Below are 20,249 nucleotides of genomic sequence, written 5' to 3' on the forward strand. Positions count from 1 at the left end.
ATTTCATACCGGATCGGTCGAGGCCCGGGTTAACAACGACCACCACAGGTATCGTTAGCCGACAGGGTACCGGTGGAAATTGGGCTACTGTTGGCCGAAGGAGGAGAAGGAGAGGAGGAAGACGTCTACAGAGACGGCAGGAAAAGGAGCAGTGTAGGAGAGTAGAGGTTCGGGTTGGTACTTTGAATTTTGGTACTATGATGGGTAAAGGGAGAGAGGTAGCTGATATGATGGAGAGGAGAAAGGTAGATATGCTGTGTGTTCAGGAGACCAAGTGGAAAGGGAGTAAGGCCAGGAACATTGGAGGTGGGTTTAAACTGTTTTATCATGGTGTGGATGGAAAGAGAAATGGTGTAGGGGTGATTCTGAAGGAAGAGTACAGTAAGAGTGTAGTGGAGGTGAAGAGAGTTTCTGATAGGGTGATGATCGTGAAGGTGGAGGTTGAAGGGATGATGATAAATGTCATCAGTGCCTATGCTCCACAAGTTGGCTGTGAGATGGAGGAAAAGGAAAGATTCTGGAGTGAATTAGATGAAGTGGTAGATGGTGTACCTAGGAAAGAACGATTGGTGATTGGGGCAGACTTTAATGGGCATGTAGGTGAAGGGAACAGAGGTGATGAGGAGGTGATGGGTAGGTATGGTTTTAAGGAGAGGAATGTGGAAGGGCAGATGGTGGTAGATTTTGCTAAAAGGATGGAAATGGCAGTGGTGAACACGTATTTTAAGAAGAAGGAGGATCATAGGGTGACGTATAAGAGTGGAGGAAGGTGCACACAGGTGGATTATGTTCTGTGTAGGAGATGCAACCTGAAGGAGATTGGAGACTGTAAGGTGTTGGCGGGGGACAGTGTAACTAGACAGCATCGGATGGTGGTCTGTAGGATGGTTTTGGAGTCGAAGAAGAAGAGGGGGAAAGTAAGGATTGAAAGAAGAATAAGATGGTGGAAATTGAAGGAGGAAGAGTGTAGTGTGAGGTTCAGGGAAGAGGTCAGACAGGGGCTTGGTGGTGGTGAAGAGGTGCCGGATGATTGGGCAACTGCAGGAGTGATGAGGGAGGCAGCTAGAAAAGTACTTGGTGTGACATCTGGAAATAGAAAGCAAGACAAGGAGACGTGGTGGTGGAATGAGGAAGTGCAGGAGAGCATTAGGGGAAAGAGGTTGGCAAAACAGAAGTGGGATCAACAGAGTGATGAGAAAAGTAGGCAGGAGTACAAGGAGATGCGGCAGCAGGTAAAAAGGGATGTGGCGAAAGCCAAGGAAAAGGCATATGAGGAGCTGTATAAGAGGTTGGACACTAAGGAAGGAGAAAAGGATTTGTACCGATTGGCCAGGCAGAGGGACCGAGCTGGGAAGGATGTACTGCAAGTTAGAGCAATAAAGGATGGAGAGGGAAATGTGTTGACTAATGAGGAGAGTGTGTTGAGAAGATGGAGGGAGTATTTTGAGCAGCTGATGAATGAGGAAAATCAGAGAGAGAGAAGGTTGGAGGATGTGGAGTTGGTGACGCAGGATGTAGATAGGATAAGTAAAGAGGAAGTGAGAGCAGCGATTAAGAGGATGAAGAATGGAAATTCGGTTGGACCAGATGACATACCGGTAGAAGCGTGGAGATGTTTAGGAGAGATGGCAGTGGAGTTTTTAACCAGATTGTTTAACAGGATTCTGGAAGGGGAGAGGATGCCTGAGGAATGGAGAAGGAGTGTGCTGGTACCGATCTTTAAGCATAAGGGAGATGTGCAGACCTGCAGTAACTACAGGGGAATTAAGTTGATCAGTCACACCATGAAGTTATGGGAAAGAGTAGTGGAAGCCAGGCTGTGAGAAGAGGTGACCATCTGTGAGCAACAGTATGGTTTCATGCCGAGGAAGAGCACCACAGATGCCTTATTTGCTTTGAGGATGTTGATGTAGAAGTATAGAGAAGGACAGAAGGAGTTGCATTGTGTATTTGTGGATTTAGAGAAAGCGTACGACAGGGTGCCGAGAGAGGAGTTGTGGTATTGTATGAGGAAGTCAGGTGTGTCAGAGAAGTATGTGAGGGTGGTGCAGGACATGTATGAGGACAGTGTGACGACAGTGAAGTGTGCAGTAGGTACGACAGACTGATTCAGGGTGAAGGTTGGACTGCATCAAGGATCGGCCCTGAGCCCTTTCCTGTTTGCAGTGGTGATAAACAGGTTGACGGACGAGGTCAGACAGGAGTCTCCCTGGACAATGATGTTTGCAGATGATATTGTGATTTGTGGTGAGAGTAGAGAGCAGGTTGAGAAGAACCTGGAGAGGTGGAGATATGCGCTTGAGAGAAGGGGAATGAAAGTCAGTAGGAGTAAGACAGAGTACATGTGTGTGAATGAGAGGGAGGGCAGTGGAGTGATGCGGTTGCAGGGAGAAGAGGTGGAGAAGGTGGAGGAGTTCAGGTACCTGGGGTCAACAGTGCAAAGTAATGGAGAGTGTGTTAGAGAAGTGAAGAAAAGAGTGCAGGCAGGGTGGAGCGGGTGGAGAAGAGTGACAGGAGTGATTTGTGATAGTAGGGTATCTGCAAGAATGAAAGGGAAAGTTTAAAGGACTGTGGTGAGACCTGCGATGTTGTATGGATTAGAGACAGTGGCATTGAGTAAAAGACAGGAGGTGGAGCTGGAAGTAGCAGAGCTGAAGATGTTAAGGTTTTCGTTGGGAGTGACGAGGATGGACAAGATTAGAAATGAGTTTATTAGAGGGACAGCACATGTAGGATGTTTTGGTGACAAGGTGAGGGAGGCGAGATTGAGATGGTTTGGACATGTGCAGAGAAGGGACATGAATTATATTGGTAGAAAAATGCTGAAGATGGAGCCACCAGGTAGGAGGAAAAGAGGAAGGCCAAGGAGGAGGTTCATGGATGTGGTGAGGGAAGACATGCAGGTAGTTGGTGTGAAAGAGGCAGATGTAGAGGACAGGGTGGTATGGAGACGAATGATCCGCTGTGGCGACCCCTAATGGGAGCAGCCGAAAGAAGAAGAAGAAGAAGAAGTGGGTCATTTACCACTTTTATCATCACTGATTCTTTGCTCTGACAAGAGCTAAATCCTGACTGATACAGTTAATGTATGTTATTCATATGTTGTTAATTCTTATCGACTATATTGTAACCTAAAATTTATTAAACACAATTTCTATCACAGGGTTCTTTGCTACAACTGAAATAATTAAAAAATAAATGGAAATAAATGTATATTTAGAGACAGAATTGAATAAGCTTTATTATATTTCGTAAATACATATATTAATATACATTGCTGCATATGATAGAATTTTTAAAAGATTGATTACTGTGATTATTAATTATATATAGGCAGTGTACAGCTAAATAAAATAGCCTAATGATTAAAAGAGACAATAAATAGAGTAATATAAATACAAGAAATTAATAAATAGAACAAAATAAACTTTGTTGAAATAGATCTTAATGTTTACATGTTAAATCTTTGTTGTATTTTACACTCAAAAATAGAGTCCATTATGTGTTCTATATTCAGTGTTGTAGGATCGTCTTCTTTTGTAGCGCCTCCTTAAACCAGCACAGCAACCACACAGCAAACACTGAGAGAAACGAAGAGAAAGGAAAAATGGAGTGTTACATATATTACTAAAATAACTGTGGTCAGTGAATAAACTGGTAAAAATATAAATGGAGAAAACTTTTCCTTTTACTGACATTTATGAATACAGATTACATTCAATTTCAATAGCACCCTGCATTCAGGGATTAGAAAACAATAGCTTTATTGACACTTACACAGAGTAGAATCCAGCATGGTATGAGAATGATGACTATACTGCAGGGAATAATGATACCCAGGATCCATGCAGAACTTCCACCAGTGGTGGTGGTGTTTGCTTGGACTGTGGGCCTCAGGACTACATAGATAGGGGCATCTGTTTGAGCAGCAGGAGTGGTGGAGTTTGACAGACCACTAATCTTAAGTATTTCAAAAAGAAATCCACTTGGTGTAAACTGGGTGACACCGTCCACAAAGATGTATTCTGAATTAGCCACAATTTCTGTACGATTAAACCTGGAGAAAACAAGAACATCTGTTAGAAAAATATTTGGCATTCTGCTTTGATAGCAACTGTTCACCTGCTCATTTATAGTTGTTTAATTCCTTTTTGTATCACAAGAAAGATCAACATTTTCTGAAATTCTTCATCGGAGGCTCTTATCCTATATCAACAATTTTATTTTGTGTGCTACTGCCACCTTAATGGCTGATTAGATACAGTAACTACATACATGAGCAGATGTAAAAGTGTTTCTATATGTTCTTAAAGTCAAGAAGCTTTTATTTTAATTTCACCCAAATATATCTGATGCAGTACAAAGTGAAATGAGACAACGTTCTTCCAGATACCTAGTGCTACATAAAACAACAAACTTTAAGAAGAACCAGACTAAAGATGAAACCTCATCCCCTCATGGAGAGAGACTCCAATGATCTTCATAGCTGTCCTCACTATCCTCTGTAGGGTCTTGCTATCCGAGACGGTGCAGTTCCCAAATCAGGCAGTGACGCAGCTGCTCAGGATGCTCCTCTCGATGGTCCCTCTGTAGTAGGTGGTTAGAATGGGGAAAGAGAGATGGGATTTCCTTAGCCTTCTCAGGAAATAGAGGTGCTGCTAAGCTTTCTTGGTAATGGAGCTGGGGTTTAAGTGACCAGGTGAAGTTCTCTATCAGATGAACACCAAGGTATTTGGTGCTTTGATGATCTCCACAGAGGATCAATCAATGATCAGTGGAGAATGGCCACTCTGTGCTCTCCTAAAGTCAACAATCATCTTTTTAGTTTTGTTTTTTAGTTCAGAAACAGGTTGTTGGCTGTTGCACCTCCTCTTTGTATGCTGACCCACCATGGTCGTGTCATCAGGGAACTTGATGTAAATCGAGCTTTGCATTGCTTTACAGTTGTCAGCAGAGTGAACAGCAATGGGCTGAGCACACAGCCTTGAGGGGTCCCGGTGCTCAGTGTGTTGATGCTAGAGATGTTGTTCCCAAACCGGACAGACTGAGGTCTCCCAGTCAGGAAGTCCAGGATGCAGTTGCAGAGGGAGATGTTCAGGCCCAATAGTCTCAGCTTCTATAGGTCTCTGACGTAAGATGGTGCTGGTCCATTTTTGGCCTTGTAGGCAAGCATCAGTGTTTTAAATCTGATACATGCAGCTACTGGAAGCCAGTAAAGGGAGCGCAGGGTGGTGTGGGAGAACTTGGGCAGATTGAACACACAAGTCATGCAGCTGCATTTTGGATCATTTGCAGTGTAGTGTTCAGAGGAAGACCTGCCATCAGAGAGTTGCAGTAGTCCAGTCTCAAAATGACAAGAGACTGAACAAGCACCTGGGCAGCCTGTGTAGACAGAAATGGTCGAGCAGAGAGTAATGAAGAGTTATTTGAAGATCTTGACCTGGTGATGAATCACCTGGGATGACTAGGAGTTCTGTTTTGCTGGGGTTAAGTTTTAATTGATGAGCACTCATCCATAAAGATATGTCTGTCAAGCATGCCGAGATCTGAGCGGAAGCTCTGGTATCTGAGGGAGGGAAAGAAAAGTTGAGTTGATTATCATCTGCTCCGAGTGTCATCTGCATAGCAGTGGTAAGAAAACCCATGCAAAGTCCTGTAGAGGGCAAGTAGATAAAGTTGTCTTGTAGTTCGTGATTGCTTGGATGCCCTGCCACATGTGCTGGGTGTCTCCACTGTCCTGGATGTGGCTGTTCATTCTCTTGGCGTTTGTGCACTTTGCCTCTCCGATGGCACAGGACAGTTTGGCCCTTGCTGTTCTTAAGGCCATCTTGTCCCCTGCTCTGAAGTCTCTAGGCTTTAGCAGCGTATGCACCTTTGCTCACACAGGGCCTCCTTAGCATTAGTGCTTGTGGGAATGTACACTCCGACAATGAAAGCAGTGGTGAATTCCCGGGGTAAATAAAATGGCCTGCATCTTACAGTTAAAACTCCACTAGCAATGAGCAATAGCTGGAGACAAGCACAGAGTTCTTGCACCCTTCTGTATTGATATAAACACACACACCACCACCGCGAATCTTACTGCACAGAGATGCATTTCCGTCTAGCTGAATGGCAGCATTCGGAACTCTGTTGCCGAGCCATGTCTCTGTGAAAACAAAGACGCTACAGTCTCTAAACTCATGCCACATGGACTGTTGGAGTCCGATGGAATCCAATTTATTGTCCAGAGAGCAGATGTTTGAAAGTAGAATAGATGGGAGAGCCGGCCAGATAGAGTTAGCCTTTAGCCAATCATGGACACCCACCTGCTTGCCATGCTTCCACTTCCTCAAGCATCGCTTCCAACGTCCTCTCTCCCGGCCACCGGCATCAGGCAACCCTAATAACTGATGCCAATGGCATCAGGCGACCCTAATGTAGCTGAGGTTGCAGCAAGCTGATGTCGCAAAGGTTTTTTAATATTTTATCATGCAGATTGGTTGTTGCAAGATTTCTGTACTTTAACATCGTCTGGCAGTCGTATACATTACACAGCTATTTCTGGTCTCCATGTACTTGAAAAAGTCAAGCTATAGACCGGAAAGGACCATTTGGTATCCAGAGAGGCTGCTGCGTCCTACTGCCACACCGCCATCTTGGATATCAGCTGTCTTATATTTATTAAAGAAAACGTCTCCAGGTTATGTATGTAGTAATGGTTCCCCGAGGGCATGAGTTGCTGCGTCAACAACGCTTTAGGAAGGCTTCCTCTTAAGAGAGAAGATGGCCAAGGAACACAACTGGACACAACCTGCTTTAGGGTCAGCATCTTGAACCTTGGCCATGGCCATGCTCTAAAACACCTTGGCCATGCCCTGAAGCACTGAAAGTGGCAGGGTTAATGAACCAGCTCTATACTGAGGTGCACAGTGCCCCTTTCCGGCAGAATCTCCAAAGGTCTCATATCAGGATCTCTTGGCGTAGAGCGTCACACAGGTGTCCTAGCAGGGGGAGTGCGAGTAGTGACATCTGCCTTTGCACCTCTCAGTGCCCAGAGGTGCTGGGACTGTGCACGGCGAGCAGCCCCACGAGAGTGAAGTGGGAGGAAGTGCTGGAATGCTGCTGACTGCTTTTTAGCCCCATAAAACCTATGGATGACAGCATTAAGTGCATCACCGAAGAGGCCAGAGGGCACCAGAGGGCATCCAGGAGAATGACCCTATCGCCATAGGACACCAGGGTATCAATGGATCAGACAGTGTCCCTAGCGGTCTCTTTCATGGCCCTTAGAGCTAGATTAAAAGCCCAGTAGAGCTCACAAATCTCCTGACCACCCAAGGTCTCTCCTACATCCAGCTCTTGCAGCAGGTCTGCCTGAAAGGTGTGTTGTGGCCATGGTGTTCAAACTGGAGTGCCAGGGTCTTAAGAGATGATGCAGCACCCGGAGAGAGATATACAGGCAGCGTCTCTTCAACCCAGGGCATCATCTCATAACCGCACTCTATTAGTCCAACTATGTTGGATTACAGGGAGACTTTGGGACTAAATAGGTGAGCCGAATAAGGGTTAAAAACGAGTGCTTGGTTTTCTTTGTCACTTTCATAATTTCTTCCTTTCTTCCTGAACAATCAGAAGGCAGCAGTTTCACTCTATGTGCTATTTATAGCTTCCATGCGGCGGATTAGCTCTTAGGGCCACTAAAGAGACCACTGTAGATGTTGGCCGGTCCATGGTCGCCCTGGTGTCCACCAAGAGGCAGCCATAATAGGGCCATGCTGCTTGACGCCCTCTTGTGCTGACTGGTCTGTTCGGCGACTCCGTGAATACGGTCGTCGAGAGGTTACAGGAGGCCAAGACACAGTCAGCAGCACATAAGCAGTTCCTCCCACCTCACTTTTGTTGGGCTGCTCAGTGGGCACAGCACCAAGAACAACTCAGCACCTCTTGAGGTTCAGAAGCAGAGCGTTGCATCTTGCACTCCCCCTACTAGGGATCCCGTGCGATCTGGGCTGAAGCCCCGTGAACCGACAGATCTGAGGACTGGAAGGCCAAGAAGTCCTGACATCGGACGTTTCAGGTATCTCACCGGGAAAGAGCATAGTGCACCTCATTATAAGGTGCCCACCCCGCCCCCCCCACTGCAACATTGCATAGCTTTGGCTCTAGGTGTACCAGAAGTCAGTCTTGAGAGACTGATACCCTTAAGGGACTGGTTTGTCACAATAGATCTGAAGGATGCATATTTCCATGTATCCATCCTTCCTTCTTAAAGGAAGTTCCTGAGGTTCACTTTTGAGGAACCGAAGCTTATTAATATTGGATCCTTTAGTTTAGTTTTGACCTCTCACCACGCACCTTCAGGAAGTGTGTGAATATGGATTCAGATGTGTCCTTCACGGTCTAGGGAGTGGTCATGAATGGTCGCTAAACACAAGGTCTCTGGGGAAGGCTCCATTACACATGGCATATCAATTGCCTGGAGATGCTGGCTGTGCTTAAAGCATTCAAGCATTTCGTTCCAGAACTCAATGGCTTCCATGTGTTGGTCCATACCAACGAATGTTGGTGGTTCCTATATCAACCACCTGCAACCTAACCTTCTACACAAACTGGCATTTCAGATCCTCCTCTGGGCCCAGGGGAAGGTGCTCTTCTTAAGGGCAGCATATATCCCCAGCCACTTAAATGAGGGAGCAGACGGCCTTTCGAGACAAGGGCCGAGGCCTGGGGAATGGCAACTCCACCCTGAGGTGGTGGAGCAAATTTGCATGAGATTTTACAGAGCTCAGGTGGACCTGCTTGTGACTCGAGAGACATCACACTGTCCCCTCTGGTTCTCCATGAATGGCCCCTGAGAGGGGCACAGCTCCTTGCCTCCGGTCTCTCCACTGATGTGTAGAGACTATTCTCCAATCCAGAGCTCCCTCCACAAGGAGGTCATAGGCAACTAGATGGCTCCTGTTCATTGTATAGTGTCATCAGCACTAATTAGATCCAGTTAACTGCACGGTTGGTTCAGTGCTGGAATTCCTTCAAGAACTAATCACCAAAGGGTTGTCTCCTTAAAGTCAACGCATCCACTTTTTCGGCATATCATGCCCCCCTGGTGGGGCAATCACTCTGTAGAAACCCGCTGGTGACATGTTTTCTTTGTTTTCCTTCCCTCAGCCTCTGTTGCGACCTAGAGTGCCTGTGTGGGACTTGGCTGTTGTGTTGGAGGCTTTATCTGAGCCCCATTCGAGCCATTGGCTGAGGCATCCTGGAGGTTCCTCATAGTCAAGACTGCTCAGTTTGCTGTTTTTGGGTTAATTGAATGTATTTTTGGAACTTGTTTCATTTGCCTCTTTGCCCCTTGCACTTAGCGTTTACCTTTCTGCTATTTATTTAGTCATTAAATTCTGCCTTTTTTTAACTGTCTGCATCCTGAATCTAAGTCCTATTTTCCAGTTCCTTAGAAAATAATCTGGCCAAAACATGAACCCCGCAGAATTTCCCATTTCCATCAGGTTCTCTCTTTGAACTGCTGCATAAATACTGGTGATTCTACTTTACAAAATGTAACATCTTTAGTTTACGTATGTAACCCTTGTTCTCACAGAGAACAAGACACTGCATCGGAATGCTTTGGGAACACGACCGCGTTGTCCATGCTCTCAAATAATGTTTGTAATCAGTCAAAATTGGACGCGGCCCATCACCGGCGGGGTGATATCAGTAAAACGCGTAAACGCACTGCTAGGTCGAAGGACAGAGGGGCCAAGAGTGGCACTAGGGTCCAGGTTATAAAACCAGACAAAGGTCAGCGGAGTGGACCAGCCCGCATCATTGCAGATGTCTTGGAGGAGTACTCCAGAGGACCAAGCCTTTGAGGCTGCCACACTCTGGGTTAAGTGAGCTATGACCCCAAATGGAGCGGGGCGACCAGAGGACTCATAAGAGGATGCGATGGCATCAATTAGAAGGGAGGCCTCTCCTCAGAGGGCTGTAGCAGATAAGCAGTTGTTCGGACTTCCTCTAGAGACCCTTTCTGTGTACATAGGTGTCCAGGGTGCATACCGGGCTCACCCGGTTCAGTTTCCTGGTCTGAGGCCGGAAATGGAGGAGGTTAGAATGCCTGAAACCACACCAGTTGTTGGACAAATAATGGTACCTTGGGGATGTAAACTGTTCTAGGATACAAAAAAGGCACTGGCTATTTTGAGAGAGACTCTCTTGAGAGAGCAAATGGCCAACAAGAACCCAGTCTTGATGGAGAGGTGCCTCCAAGATGCCTCGGACCTCTGTCAGAGCCCCCAACATGACGGCCAGGTCTCATCCAGGCACTCTAGGTCACACCGGGGGCCTCAGCCTCCGGGTGCCACGAAGAAAAAACATCATAAGAGTGTCTCTGCCGAGAGACCGCCCCGCTAAGGGGGGGTAATAGGCCGAAATGGCGGACACGTACACTTTCAGGGTGGATGGAGCCAACCCTTGGCAAATTCCAGCACTGAACCAACCGGACAGTGCACTGGATCCAGCTGGTGGTGCTCACACCACAGGCGCCATCTGGCGGCATACGACCAATGGCTCTAGTGATATCTTTAGTGGCTCTGAGAGCCACGTCCGCCGTCCAGCGAAGCTCTTAAACTGGCCACCCGTGGCACCTTCCACATCCAGCTCATGCAGCATGTCAGCCTGATATGCCTGCAGGAACGGCATGCTATGCAGGGACGTAACGGCTTGACCTGGCGAGGCACAAGCTTACCCACGAGTGCCGACGTATTGTGCAGGGGCTTTGTGGGTAATGTCGAGGTATTGAGGGAGGAGGCAGGAAAAAGATCGTCTCTTCAACCCGCGGCATCGCTCCACACCAATGTTCTTTCCGACACATGACGTGTAAATACAATGTCACCCATGACCATGACACCTAAGTGTGTAGGTCAGGAAAGAACGGGAGGCACAATAAGCGTGCCAAAATATTCGCAGATCATGCACAGAATGTGCAGAGAATCTGTGCCAAATGTGTGCAGCCGGCTCCCTCAGGAACCGACCTAGCTCCTCCCCCAACTCCATAGCTCCTCTAGCCTAGCTTACAAAGTGTGCCCCTCCCCCCCTCCCCCTTAGAGAAAGAGAGGTGGAGCTAATGCTCTCATTGCAGGGGGAAAAAACTGAGCCTGTGAGCAAGTGCTTGACCAAGCAGGTGAGCTTGGAGAAAGGGACAAGCCCGTCTCAAAAACCTCTGCAAAGTCCATTTATGAGCCACAGGAACTGGCACGCCATTCCACCTTAGCGAGAGCAGGGCCAGAACCGTGAGGAGCATGATCAATCTCCTCTGGAAATGCCACTCGGGAGCGGAGCAATGTCTTTAAAATGCGAGTGCAGTGCTCACAGCCTGCTCCCTCAAAAACCGACTTAGAGTGCTCTGCTCCCAGGATTTTTTTTTGTTTGACAAACAATTGACAGACAATTCAACACATGCACACATGCATTTTATACTTCCTGGTCATGACGTCACCCTGCCGGTAATGGTCAGGGTTTAATTTTTACTAATTACACACATTATTTTAGAGCGTGGACAACACGGTTGCGTTCCCAAAGCATCCGATGCAGCTCAAGTTGCTAAAAGGGAACTACTGTAAACAGAGACAGATGTCCCCATCTGTTTATTTTGTACATCAGGACAGACCTTGAGAAGAAAAAGTCACTTACGTGTAGGTTGCTTTAGGGAAGACAAATGGAGTAGCACTTCTGCCATTCAGGATAGTGTTCAGCTAAAGACAATGTGGTATAATATGTGTTTTTAAGGACAAACTTTTATTTTGATGTGTGATGATACAGAGAACATTGGCTTACACATACCAATTGGTTAATGGTGTTTTGGATTAAATTACATGTTTCATTCCTCAGCTGCATGTTTCTGGAGATGGTCACATTGCTGATTTGGAATCCAAATGTAATATTGTATGACTTTTCATTGATTTCTAAAAGAGTTAAAAAAAAAGAAAGAAAGAAAAAAAGGATATTTAAGGTATTTTTAAAACAAAAATGAATTTACTACAATTTTAATATAATTACAAATCTTACGTTCATAAGTGATGTTCTGGATGCTCACAGGGTCATTCAGTTTTTGTGTTGTAAGATCTCGTGCTCTTCTGATCTTCGAGTCCAGCAGAGAATTAGCAGCTTTGACAACATCAGCTTCACTAGGTACTTTGGTCAAATTCTTAAAAACAAGTCGAATGTATATCAGGACATTTCCTAATCTGAAATAGGAAAAAAAAAACCAGATAAATGTAATAAAATTCATAAATACTGAGAAGGACTTAAAGAAAATTGGGTTATCAATTAATAAATAGGTAATATTATAAAAAATATATATAAAAGCTGTCATTAATTACATCTAAATAATTAGACAGTTATCTCACAGTGACAAAACACTGATTATAAACCTGTAAAAGGATTATTAGGACACATACATAGGTGTAACCTCATCCAGGAAAGCTGCTGGTGTTTTGGTGTCTCCATCTTCGAAGTAGTACTCCATGCTTCCATTAACCTGGATTCCTAAGCTCCTGTTACAAGTAGAAGAAAGCACATACATCACAATACAATACCATGTAACAATAAGAATTACAGAAAGAAAATAAATACTGCTGTGAACTTACATGAAGAAAGAGCTCTGGGGTTTGAAGGTTTCTGCACCAGGTCCATTTAGAAAAGTGTTTAGCTGAAAAAAAAAAGAGAATGAATTATTTTAATCTGAGATCTAAAAATATTTCAATATACAGGTTGTATTACATTTTCTTTTTTTTTCTCCCGACCAATAACATAGTTTGAAATTTTCAGTTAAAAACTATATACTTCGTTAGATTTTAATTTAGGTATTCAGAAATAATAAGCGTTAATATAAGTGATCTTAAATACTAACAGAATACAGTGAGGAAAATACGTATTTGTACACCCTGCTATTTTGCAAGTTCTCCCACTTAAAAATCATGGAGGGGTCTGAAATTTTCATTGTAGGTGCATGTCCACTGTGAGAGACATAATCTAAAAAAAAAAATCCAGAAATCCCAATATATGATTTTTGAACTATTTATTTGTATGATACAGCTGCAAATAAGTTATTGAACACCTGTCTATCAGCTAGAATTCTGACCCTCAAAGACCTGTTAGTCTGCCTTTAAAATGTCCACCTCCACTACATTTATTATCCTAAATTAGATGCACCTGTTTGAGGTCGTTAGCTGCATAAAGACCCCTGTCCACCCCGTACAATCAGTAAGAATCCAACTGCTAACATGGCCAAGACCAAAGAGCTGTCCAAAGACACTAGAGACAAAATTGCACACCTCCACAAGGCTGGAAAGGGCTACAGGGAAATTGCCAAGCAGCTTGGTGAAAAAAGGTCCACTGTTGGAGCAATCATTAGAAAATGGAAGAAGCTAAACATGACTGTCAATCTCCCTCGGACTGGGGCTCCATGCAAGATCTCACCTCGTGGGGTCTCAGTGATCCTAAGGAAGGTGAGAAATCAGCCCAGAACTACACGGGAGGAGCTGGTCAATGACCTAAAAAGAGCTGGGACCAACATTTCCAAGGTTACTGTTGGTAATACACTAAGACGTCATGGTTTGAAATCATGCATGGCACGGAAGGTTCCCCTGCTTAAACCAGCACATATCCAGGCACGTCTTAAGTTTGTCAATGACCATTTGGATGATCCAGAGGAGTCGTGGGAGAAAGTCATGTGGTCAGATGAGACCAAAATAGAACTTTTGGGTCATTATTCCACTAAACGTGTTTGGAGGAAGAAGAATGATGAGTACCATCCCAAGAACACCATCCCTACTGTGAAGCATGGGGGTGGTAGCATCATGCTTTGGGGTGTTTTTCTGCACATGGGACAGGGCGACTGCACTGTATTAAGGAGAGGATGACCGGGGCCATGTATTGCGAGATATTGGGGAACAACCTCCTTCCCTAAGTTAGAGCATTGAAGATGGGTCGAGGCTGGGTCTTCCAACATGACAATGACCCGAAGCACACAGCCAGGATAACCAAGGAGTGGCTCTGTAAGAAGCATATCAAGGTTCTGGCATGGCCTAGCCAGTCTCCAGACCTAAACCCAATAGGAGGGAGTTTAAACTCCGTGTTTCTCAGCGACAGGCCAGAAACCTGACTGATCTAGTGTGGAGGAGTGGGCCAAAATCCCTCCTGCAGTGTGTGCAAACCTGGTAAAAAACTACAGGAAACGTTTGACCTCTGTAATTGCAAACAAAGGCTCCTGTACTAAATATTAACATTGACTTTCTCAGGTGTTCAAATACTTATTTGCAGCTGTATCATACAAATAAATAGTTACAAAATCATATATTGTGATTTTTGGATTTTTTTTTTAGATTATGTCTCTCACAGTGGACATGCATCTACAATGACAATTTTAGACCCCTCCATGATTTCTGAGTGGGAGAACTTTCAAAATAGCAGTGTTCAAATACTTATTTTTCTCACTGTACATATGTAATGATATGCAGATATGAAAAGATATGATGAAAAAACAAAATATATACAAAAACAGAAAAAAAACCCAGAATGATACTAAATAGAGGAGTGAGACTGTGACAGTGCCTAGCTGTATTTTCAATCTGCCTCAATCTTGTTCATGGAAAAGGATGAATGTCTGCCTTTGTAAAGTTTCTTCCCAAAAACAATTTTTCAATCGCTTCCACAGTCAGAGTTTAATTCAGTTTTATGCATTATGTGACATTAGATGCATATGTTTACTACCTGTTTACTTTTGAAATGTTTTATATTTTATTAAACCCAGCAATGGGATCCAATGCCATCACTGGACATTAGTTACAGCATTGATATGGTCATTGTCATGTTCACTCACAGCGTTATTGACGATGCTCTGCACTGTGTTGTAGGTGTTGTTCCTGAGGTCAGGGTTCTCTGGTATGCTGATGTTATTGATGTTCAATGTGAAGGTGACCACATAGGAGGTGTCTGAAAGTTCTGTGGAATGAATTAAAATGTCTATAAGAGTATTTCAGCTCTCATATGGAGGAGAGAATGATCTGAAGAGTTGTAACTTTAATAAGTTATTAGTAAAAAAAGAACATACTCTCATAGGTGAAGTTCAGCACTGTTAGAGGATCAGTGAGGTTTGGCAGTCGAGCACTCAGAAGATCCTGTATTGTGCTGAGGACCAAACTCTCAGGGGGAACAGAAGAGGAACTGCTGAAGACCATAATGCTCTGAACCATAGCTGAACCAGATCTGAAGAGAGAAAATGTCGTCGTGAATATTTTTCAAAATCGAAATGAAAATGTAAATCTTCATTAGACAAACATGATGGAAATGAACCCACTCTACTGATGGAGTTGATGCTGATGACAAAGCGGCAGTTCCTATAGGTGAGGTAGAAGCCGTTGTAGTCGAGACTGCAAGAGAAAAGTAAAATTGACAGGCCATTAAACCTGCTATGATTCCGAAATGAAAGTACTCTAATAGGTGTGATACCACATGTTATTATTGCATACCATTCTGAGTCATGAGCCTACTGAGGAAAGCTGCTGGTGTTTTGGTGTCTCCATCTTGGAAGTGGTAATCCATGCTGCCATTAGCTTTGTTTCCTGAGCTCCTATTACCAATAGATGAAGTAAAATATGAGCTAATACAATTTATTTAAAACAAGATTTAGAGAATGTATTGTTTTTAGATAAGAAATGAATAACTTACATGAAGAAAGAGATCTGGGGGTCAAATTCTTGTGCACCAGGTTCATTTAGAAGAATGTTTAGCTGGATATGGAAAGAGAGTAAGTCAGATCTCATGTGCGCTAACTTTATTTTTTTAACTACTTTGATTTTTTTTGTGACCACAAGAGGTCACCTTCACCTAGATTCTAAAGATTGTTGCACACTTGATGGCTCGTGGCGCTCACTTCCAGTTTCGCAATGCGCTCTTCCATCCATGGCCGCCGCAGCGCATACTCTTCCGGATTTTCCCACTTAACAGCGTATTTAGGGACGCCTAAAACTCTCACTCGACAGCAGATTATCTCACCTGCTACTTATGTCCCTGAGATTATTCTTGCCATTCTGCCTGCTCTATTTTCCAATTCTTAATTCCAATTCAGCCACCCTGATTACCTGCTTTAGACTTTGGGCACTCTTTTGGTTTGTCTAATCTCATAGTCCATGCCTATCCTGTAGTTCCCTCCACTATACCCCCTCTACCCACTCTGGTTGGGTTGTGAGGTCACTCCTCTCCTGTCCAATGCCTCCTATAACACAGATGATGGACTAAACACGGTGGGGGTTCCCCTTCGGGACAAGACGTGACGTCATAGACAGGCGATGTCACGTAAACCAGGAAGCTACAAGATGGCTGTGCGGTGGTAGCGACATTAGCTTCTGCTCGTTCAGGTAAGCACTTTGTGTGTGTTATCTGTGCAGTCATGAGCTTAAATGCAGGCAGAATTCTGTCCGCATTTTTCCCGCTTGCCCCGCTTCATTTCGGGGCTGTGACACGCAGCCAATGTGTTGTTTGTTTAGCTTAGGAACGTGCTTAGTCGGCTCTTGAGGGTATCAGTTGATAGCATTTTAGCCGTGTGGCTATGCGCTCCCGGCTGCTAGCCAAGCTCCCGTCCCCCGGGAAAAGTGCTTGTTTGGCGGATCCTTCTCCGGTGCGTGTAACACAGTGCTCCGTATTTCTTCCTCCGAGGTGGGAGGAATTTCGGGGAAGTATGCCTGGCGGCTGCTTCTTCTCTCTGTATAGGCGGCGCGGCATTACATGTCTCTCTTTCCGAGGAGGATGAGATGATGGATGCTAGCGAACCTGTGGACTCCTCACAGCCTGTGCTGTACGGAGAGCTCCTCGAGGTCGTGGCACAGGCCGGGTCCGAGCTGGATCTAGCTTAGCCAGTTGTGTAGCAGAAGCAGCACTCACCCAGTAAACTGGATGAGCGTTTCCTGCACCCTGTGTCACAGCCTTAGCGCCTTCCCTGACCTGCGCACCATGGTGTCTGGGTCCTGGGAGGCCCATGTGCGGCGTGTGCTTTTTTTAATGTTTCTCACTGTGCATGAATGTTTTTGGGACTAAGTAGCGCGGCTACGGAACGGTGCCGCTTGTGGTAGAGACGCTAGCTAGCTATCTCCCCGAGTGCTGCATCTATGAAGGCTATCGGTTTGCCTACGAAGAGGAGCTTGGCTCTGGTAGGTAGGGCTATGCAGCAGGTCAGGCTGCGGGTTGCTTTCAGACGATGAGTGTGTTGCAGGCATACCAGGCTGGCCTGCTATGGGGGATGGTGTGAGCTTCCTTCTAAGCACCACGGTGACCCCTCCTGGCCTGACCTGGTAACGCTGTCGGTAAGGGCGATTGCTGGCGGGTTCAGGAGACCGCGGTGGCGTTTCAGTGGTACTTTCTTTGCCACTCCAATGGGGCTGCTCGGCGGCAACCTTGCCCTGGTACGTCCAGGCACAGCGAATTAGCCCGGAAAGAGAGCGTTGCCCCCCGGTTCCCGCGGGGAGGTCCTAGGGGCCCCTGGTGACACTCTATGGCCGAGGAGGTGCTGGACAACCTGAGGTTCGTCCTCGCCTCTAGTGAACGGGCTGTGGTGCATAAGCCTGACAGCTTGCATCTTAGAGGGTGGTGTGCACCTCATGCTATGGTGCTCGTCCCTCCCCGGCACCACCAGGAGGCCAGTCTGTCGTCCCTGCCACAGGGTGTTCAGGACGCTGCCTCCCTCCAGCAGTTAACGCCCTTATTCCACCCGAAAGTTTATTGCGGATGGGGGTCATCCGCCGCCTCTCAGGGGGCTTCAACGGCCGCAGTTCGCTGCTCCTGCCGTTCGGGTTCAGGAGGGCTATCTGCCAGCCCTGCCGTTCGGGTTCAGGAGGGCTATCTGCCAGCCCTGCCACAGGATGTGTTCAGGGCGCGGCTTCCCTCCAGCGGGTAACTCCCTGTATTCCGCCCGTAAGATCGCTGCGGATGCGGGGGATCAGCTGCCTTTCAGGAGGTGTATTCGACTGCAAAGCACCACTCCAGCCGCTCTGAGTGGGTCAGGGGCCAGCCCAGAGGGGTTGGTTCCCCTGTGGAACATCCTGTCGGTCTGGAGGGCTGCCTTGAGTCTCTCGGGGGTCCTGTGTACTGTGGAAAAGAGCTGCGCGATTCAGTTCACGTCTTCTTCTCCCCGGTTCAACAGGATGTGTCGCACCCTGGTGGGTAACCCTAGTTCCCAGAGGGAACGAGATGCCTCGTCTCCGTGCCACACTCCCTGCATCCCTGCGGCGCTTACCTTCTCTCTTTGCAGAAGCTAATGTTGCTACCACCGCACAGCCATCTTGTAGCTTCCTGGTTTAGGTGACAACGCCTGTCTATGATGTCACATCTTGCCTACTGGCTAGAAGTCACACGTGGTTCAGAGAGTGGACAATGCAGGGGCAACTCGAGCTGCGTCGAAACACTTTTGGAACGAGTGTCCAATCACGCCACACTGACCAGACGCTGCCCAGTGTGTGAGGGCCTCAGCACCTGCACGCAGGACAGAGGAGCCCGGAGTGGCCCCGGAGTGGGCAACCGGGATGTAAACTGCTCTCAATGAAAGGAGTTCGTCCTGGAACCACATGAGGATCTCTCTTACGTTTGTAACGTAGAGACGTTCTGTCAGGATCTTCCGGGCTTGCGGTGCTCATTTCTGTTTTCGCGTCGTGCATTATCGGGTTCGTGAAACACTCTTCCTACCGGCGCCCCCATGACACGCATTCTTCCGGGTCGTCGAGATTTTCCTGTATCACGCCATATTTAAAGACAACTAAAACCCTCACTCGGTGCCAGATTATCTGACTGGCTCCTTATGGCCCTAATATTGTTGGATTGATATTGATATTGGACTGTTTGAGGATCCTGATTTTGTCTCAGCCTACATTGCTCAGTTTGCTGCACCTGATTTTATGGACTGTATTGTTGGACCTTGTTTAACCTGCCCCTTTGCTCCAAGAACCTGTGTCTAGAAGTTTTCGTACAATAGCCTTTACCTTTTCACTGTTTATGTTGTCATTAAATGCTGCTTCATTTTTAGCTCTTTCTGCCTACTGCACCTGGGCCCCGCTTGCCAGTTCCTGACAATATCTTCTCTTTGATGCCATTATTCAAGTAGCATGATTGATGTCTGTCATTGCACATTTTCGCCAGTTTCTCTCTTGTGTAGTACAGATCCATTTCGGGGCCCTGCTGAAGTCCCATATTTGTTTCCAGTCTGGATTATTGTTTTTTATTCTGCTCTCCCTGTGTTTGCATCTGCTGTCTAGTGTTTTGATCTCTGCCTCAGTATCCCACTGTGAGTCTGTACTGCCTCAGATATCTCTGTGATTGCTCTGACCTTTGGTCGATTTCATTCTTCCAATTATTTATTTTATTAAACCCAGCAATGGGATCCAATGCCATCACTGGACATTAGTTACAGCATTGATATGGTCATTGTCATGTTCACTCACAGCGTTATTGACGATGCTCTGCACTGTGTTGTAGGTGTTGTTCCTGAGGTCAGGGTTCTCTGGTATGCTGATGTTATTGATGTTCAATGTGAAGGTGACCACATAGGAGGTGTCTGAAAGTTCTGTGGAATGAATTAAAATGTCTATAAGAGTATTTCAGCTCTCATATGGAGGAGAGAATGATCTGAAGAGTTGTAACTTCAATAAGTTATTAGTAAATAAAAGAACATACTCTCATAGGTGAAGTTCAGCACTGTTAGAGGATCAGTGAGGTTTGGCAGTCGAGCACTCAGAAGATCCTGTATTGTGCTGAGGACCAAACTCTCAGGGGGAACAGAAGAGGAACTGCTGAAGACCATAATGCTCTGAACCATAGCTGAACCAGATCTGAAGAGAGAAAATGTCGTCGTGAATATTTTTCAAAATCGAAATGAAAATGTAAATCTTCATTAGACAAACATGATGGAAATGAACCCACTCTACTGATGGAGTTGATGCTGATGACAAAGCGGCAGTTCCTATAGGTGAGGTAGAAGCCGTTGTAGTCGAGACTGCAAGAGAAAAGTAAAATTGACAGGCCATTAAACCTGCTATGATTCCGAAATGAAAGTACTCTAATAGGTGTGATACCACATGTTATTATTGCATACCATTCTGAGTCATGAGCCTACTGAGGAAAGCTGCTGGTGTTTTGGTGTCTCCATCTTGGAAGTGGTAATCCATGCTGCCATTAGCTTTGTTTCCTGAGCTCCTATTACCAATAGATGAAGTAAAATATGAGCT

The 20,249-nt window shown here is 45.8% G+C and overlaps 1 protein-coding gene across 1 annotated transcript; it reads right to left on the reverse strand.

The window, feature by feature from the left end:
- Window positions 1-3,218: 3,218 nt before the first annotated feature.
- On the reverse strand, window positions 3,219-20,211 carry LOC310724663 (uncharacterized protein). The gene is made up of 16 exons (XM_083538927.1): window positions 20,117-20,211; window positions 19,945-20,017; window positions 19,699-19,853; window positions 19,467-19,588; window positions 15,709-15,770; window positions 15,510-15,610; window positions 15,338-15,410; window positions 15,092-15,246; window positions 14,861-14,982; window positions 12,627-12,688; window positions 12,438-12,533; window positions 12,046-12,224; window positions 11,821-11,942; window positions 11,671-11,732; window positions 3,778-4,057; window positions 3,219-3,581 (listed from the first exon to the last, which is right to left on the reverse strand). Exons 1-16 carry the CDS (start codon window positions 20,187-20,189, stop codon window positions 3,483-3,485), a joined length of 1,836 nt encoding a protein of 611 aa, XP_083395053.1. The 5' UTR covers window positions 20,190-20,211; the 3' UTR covers window positions 3,219-3,482.
- Window positions 20,212-20,249: the final 38 nt, after the last annotated feature.

This window comes from Silurus aristotelis, assembly GCF_946808225.1.
Source record: "Silurus aristotelis genome assembly, chromosome: 4".
Taxonomy (NCBI): domain Eukaryota; kingdom Metazoa; phylum Chordata; class Actinopteri; order Siluriformes; family Siluridae; genus Silurus; species Silurus aristotelis.

Bases quoted from the DNA above. Each gene is read 5' to 3' on its own strand.
- LOC310724663 (XM_083538927.1), bottom strand. From the start codon at position 20,189: ATGGATTACCACTTCCAAGATGGAGACACCAAAACACCAGCAGCTTTC. The intron at 20,018-20,116 runs GTATGCAATAAT...TTTCTCTTGCAG, and splicing joins TAGGCTCATGACTCAGAATG to TCTCGACTACAACGGCTTCT. The intron at 12,534-12,626 runs GTAAGTTCACAG...TACTTGTAACAG, and splicing joins CCCCAGAGCTCTTTCTTCAT to GAGCTTAGGAATCCAGGTTA.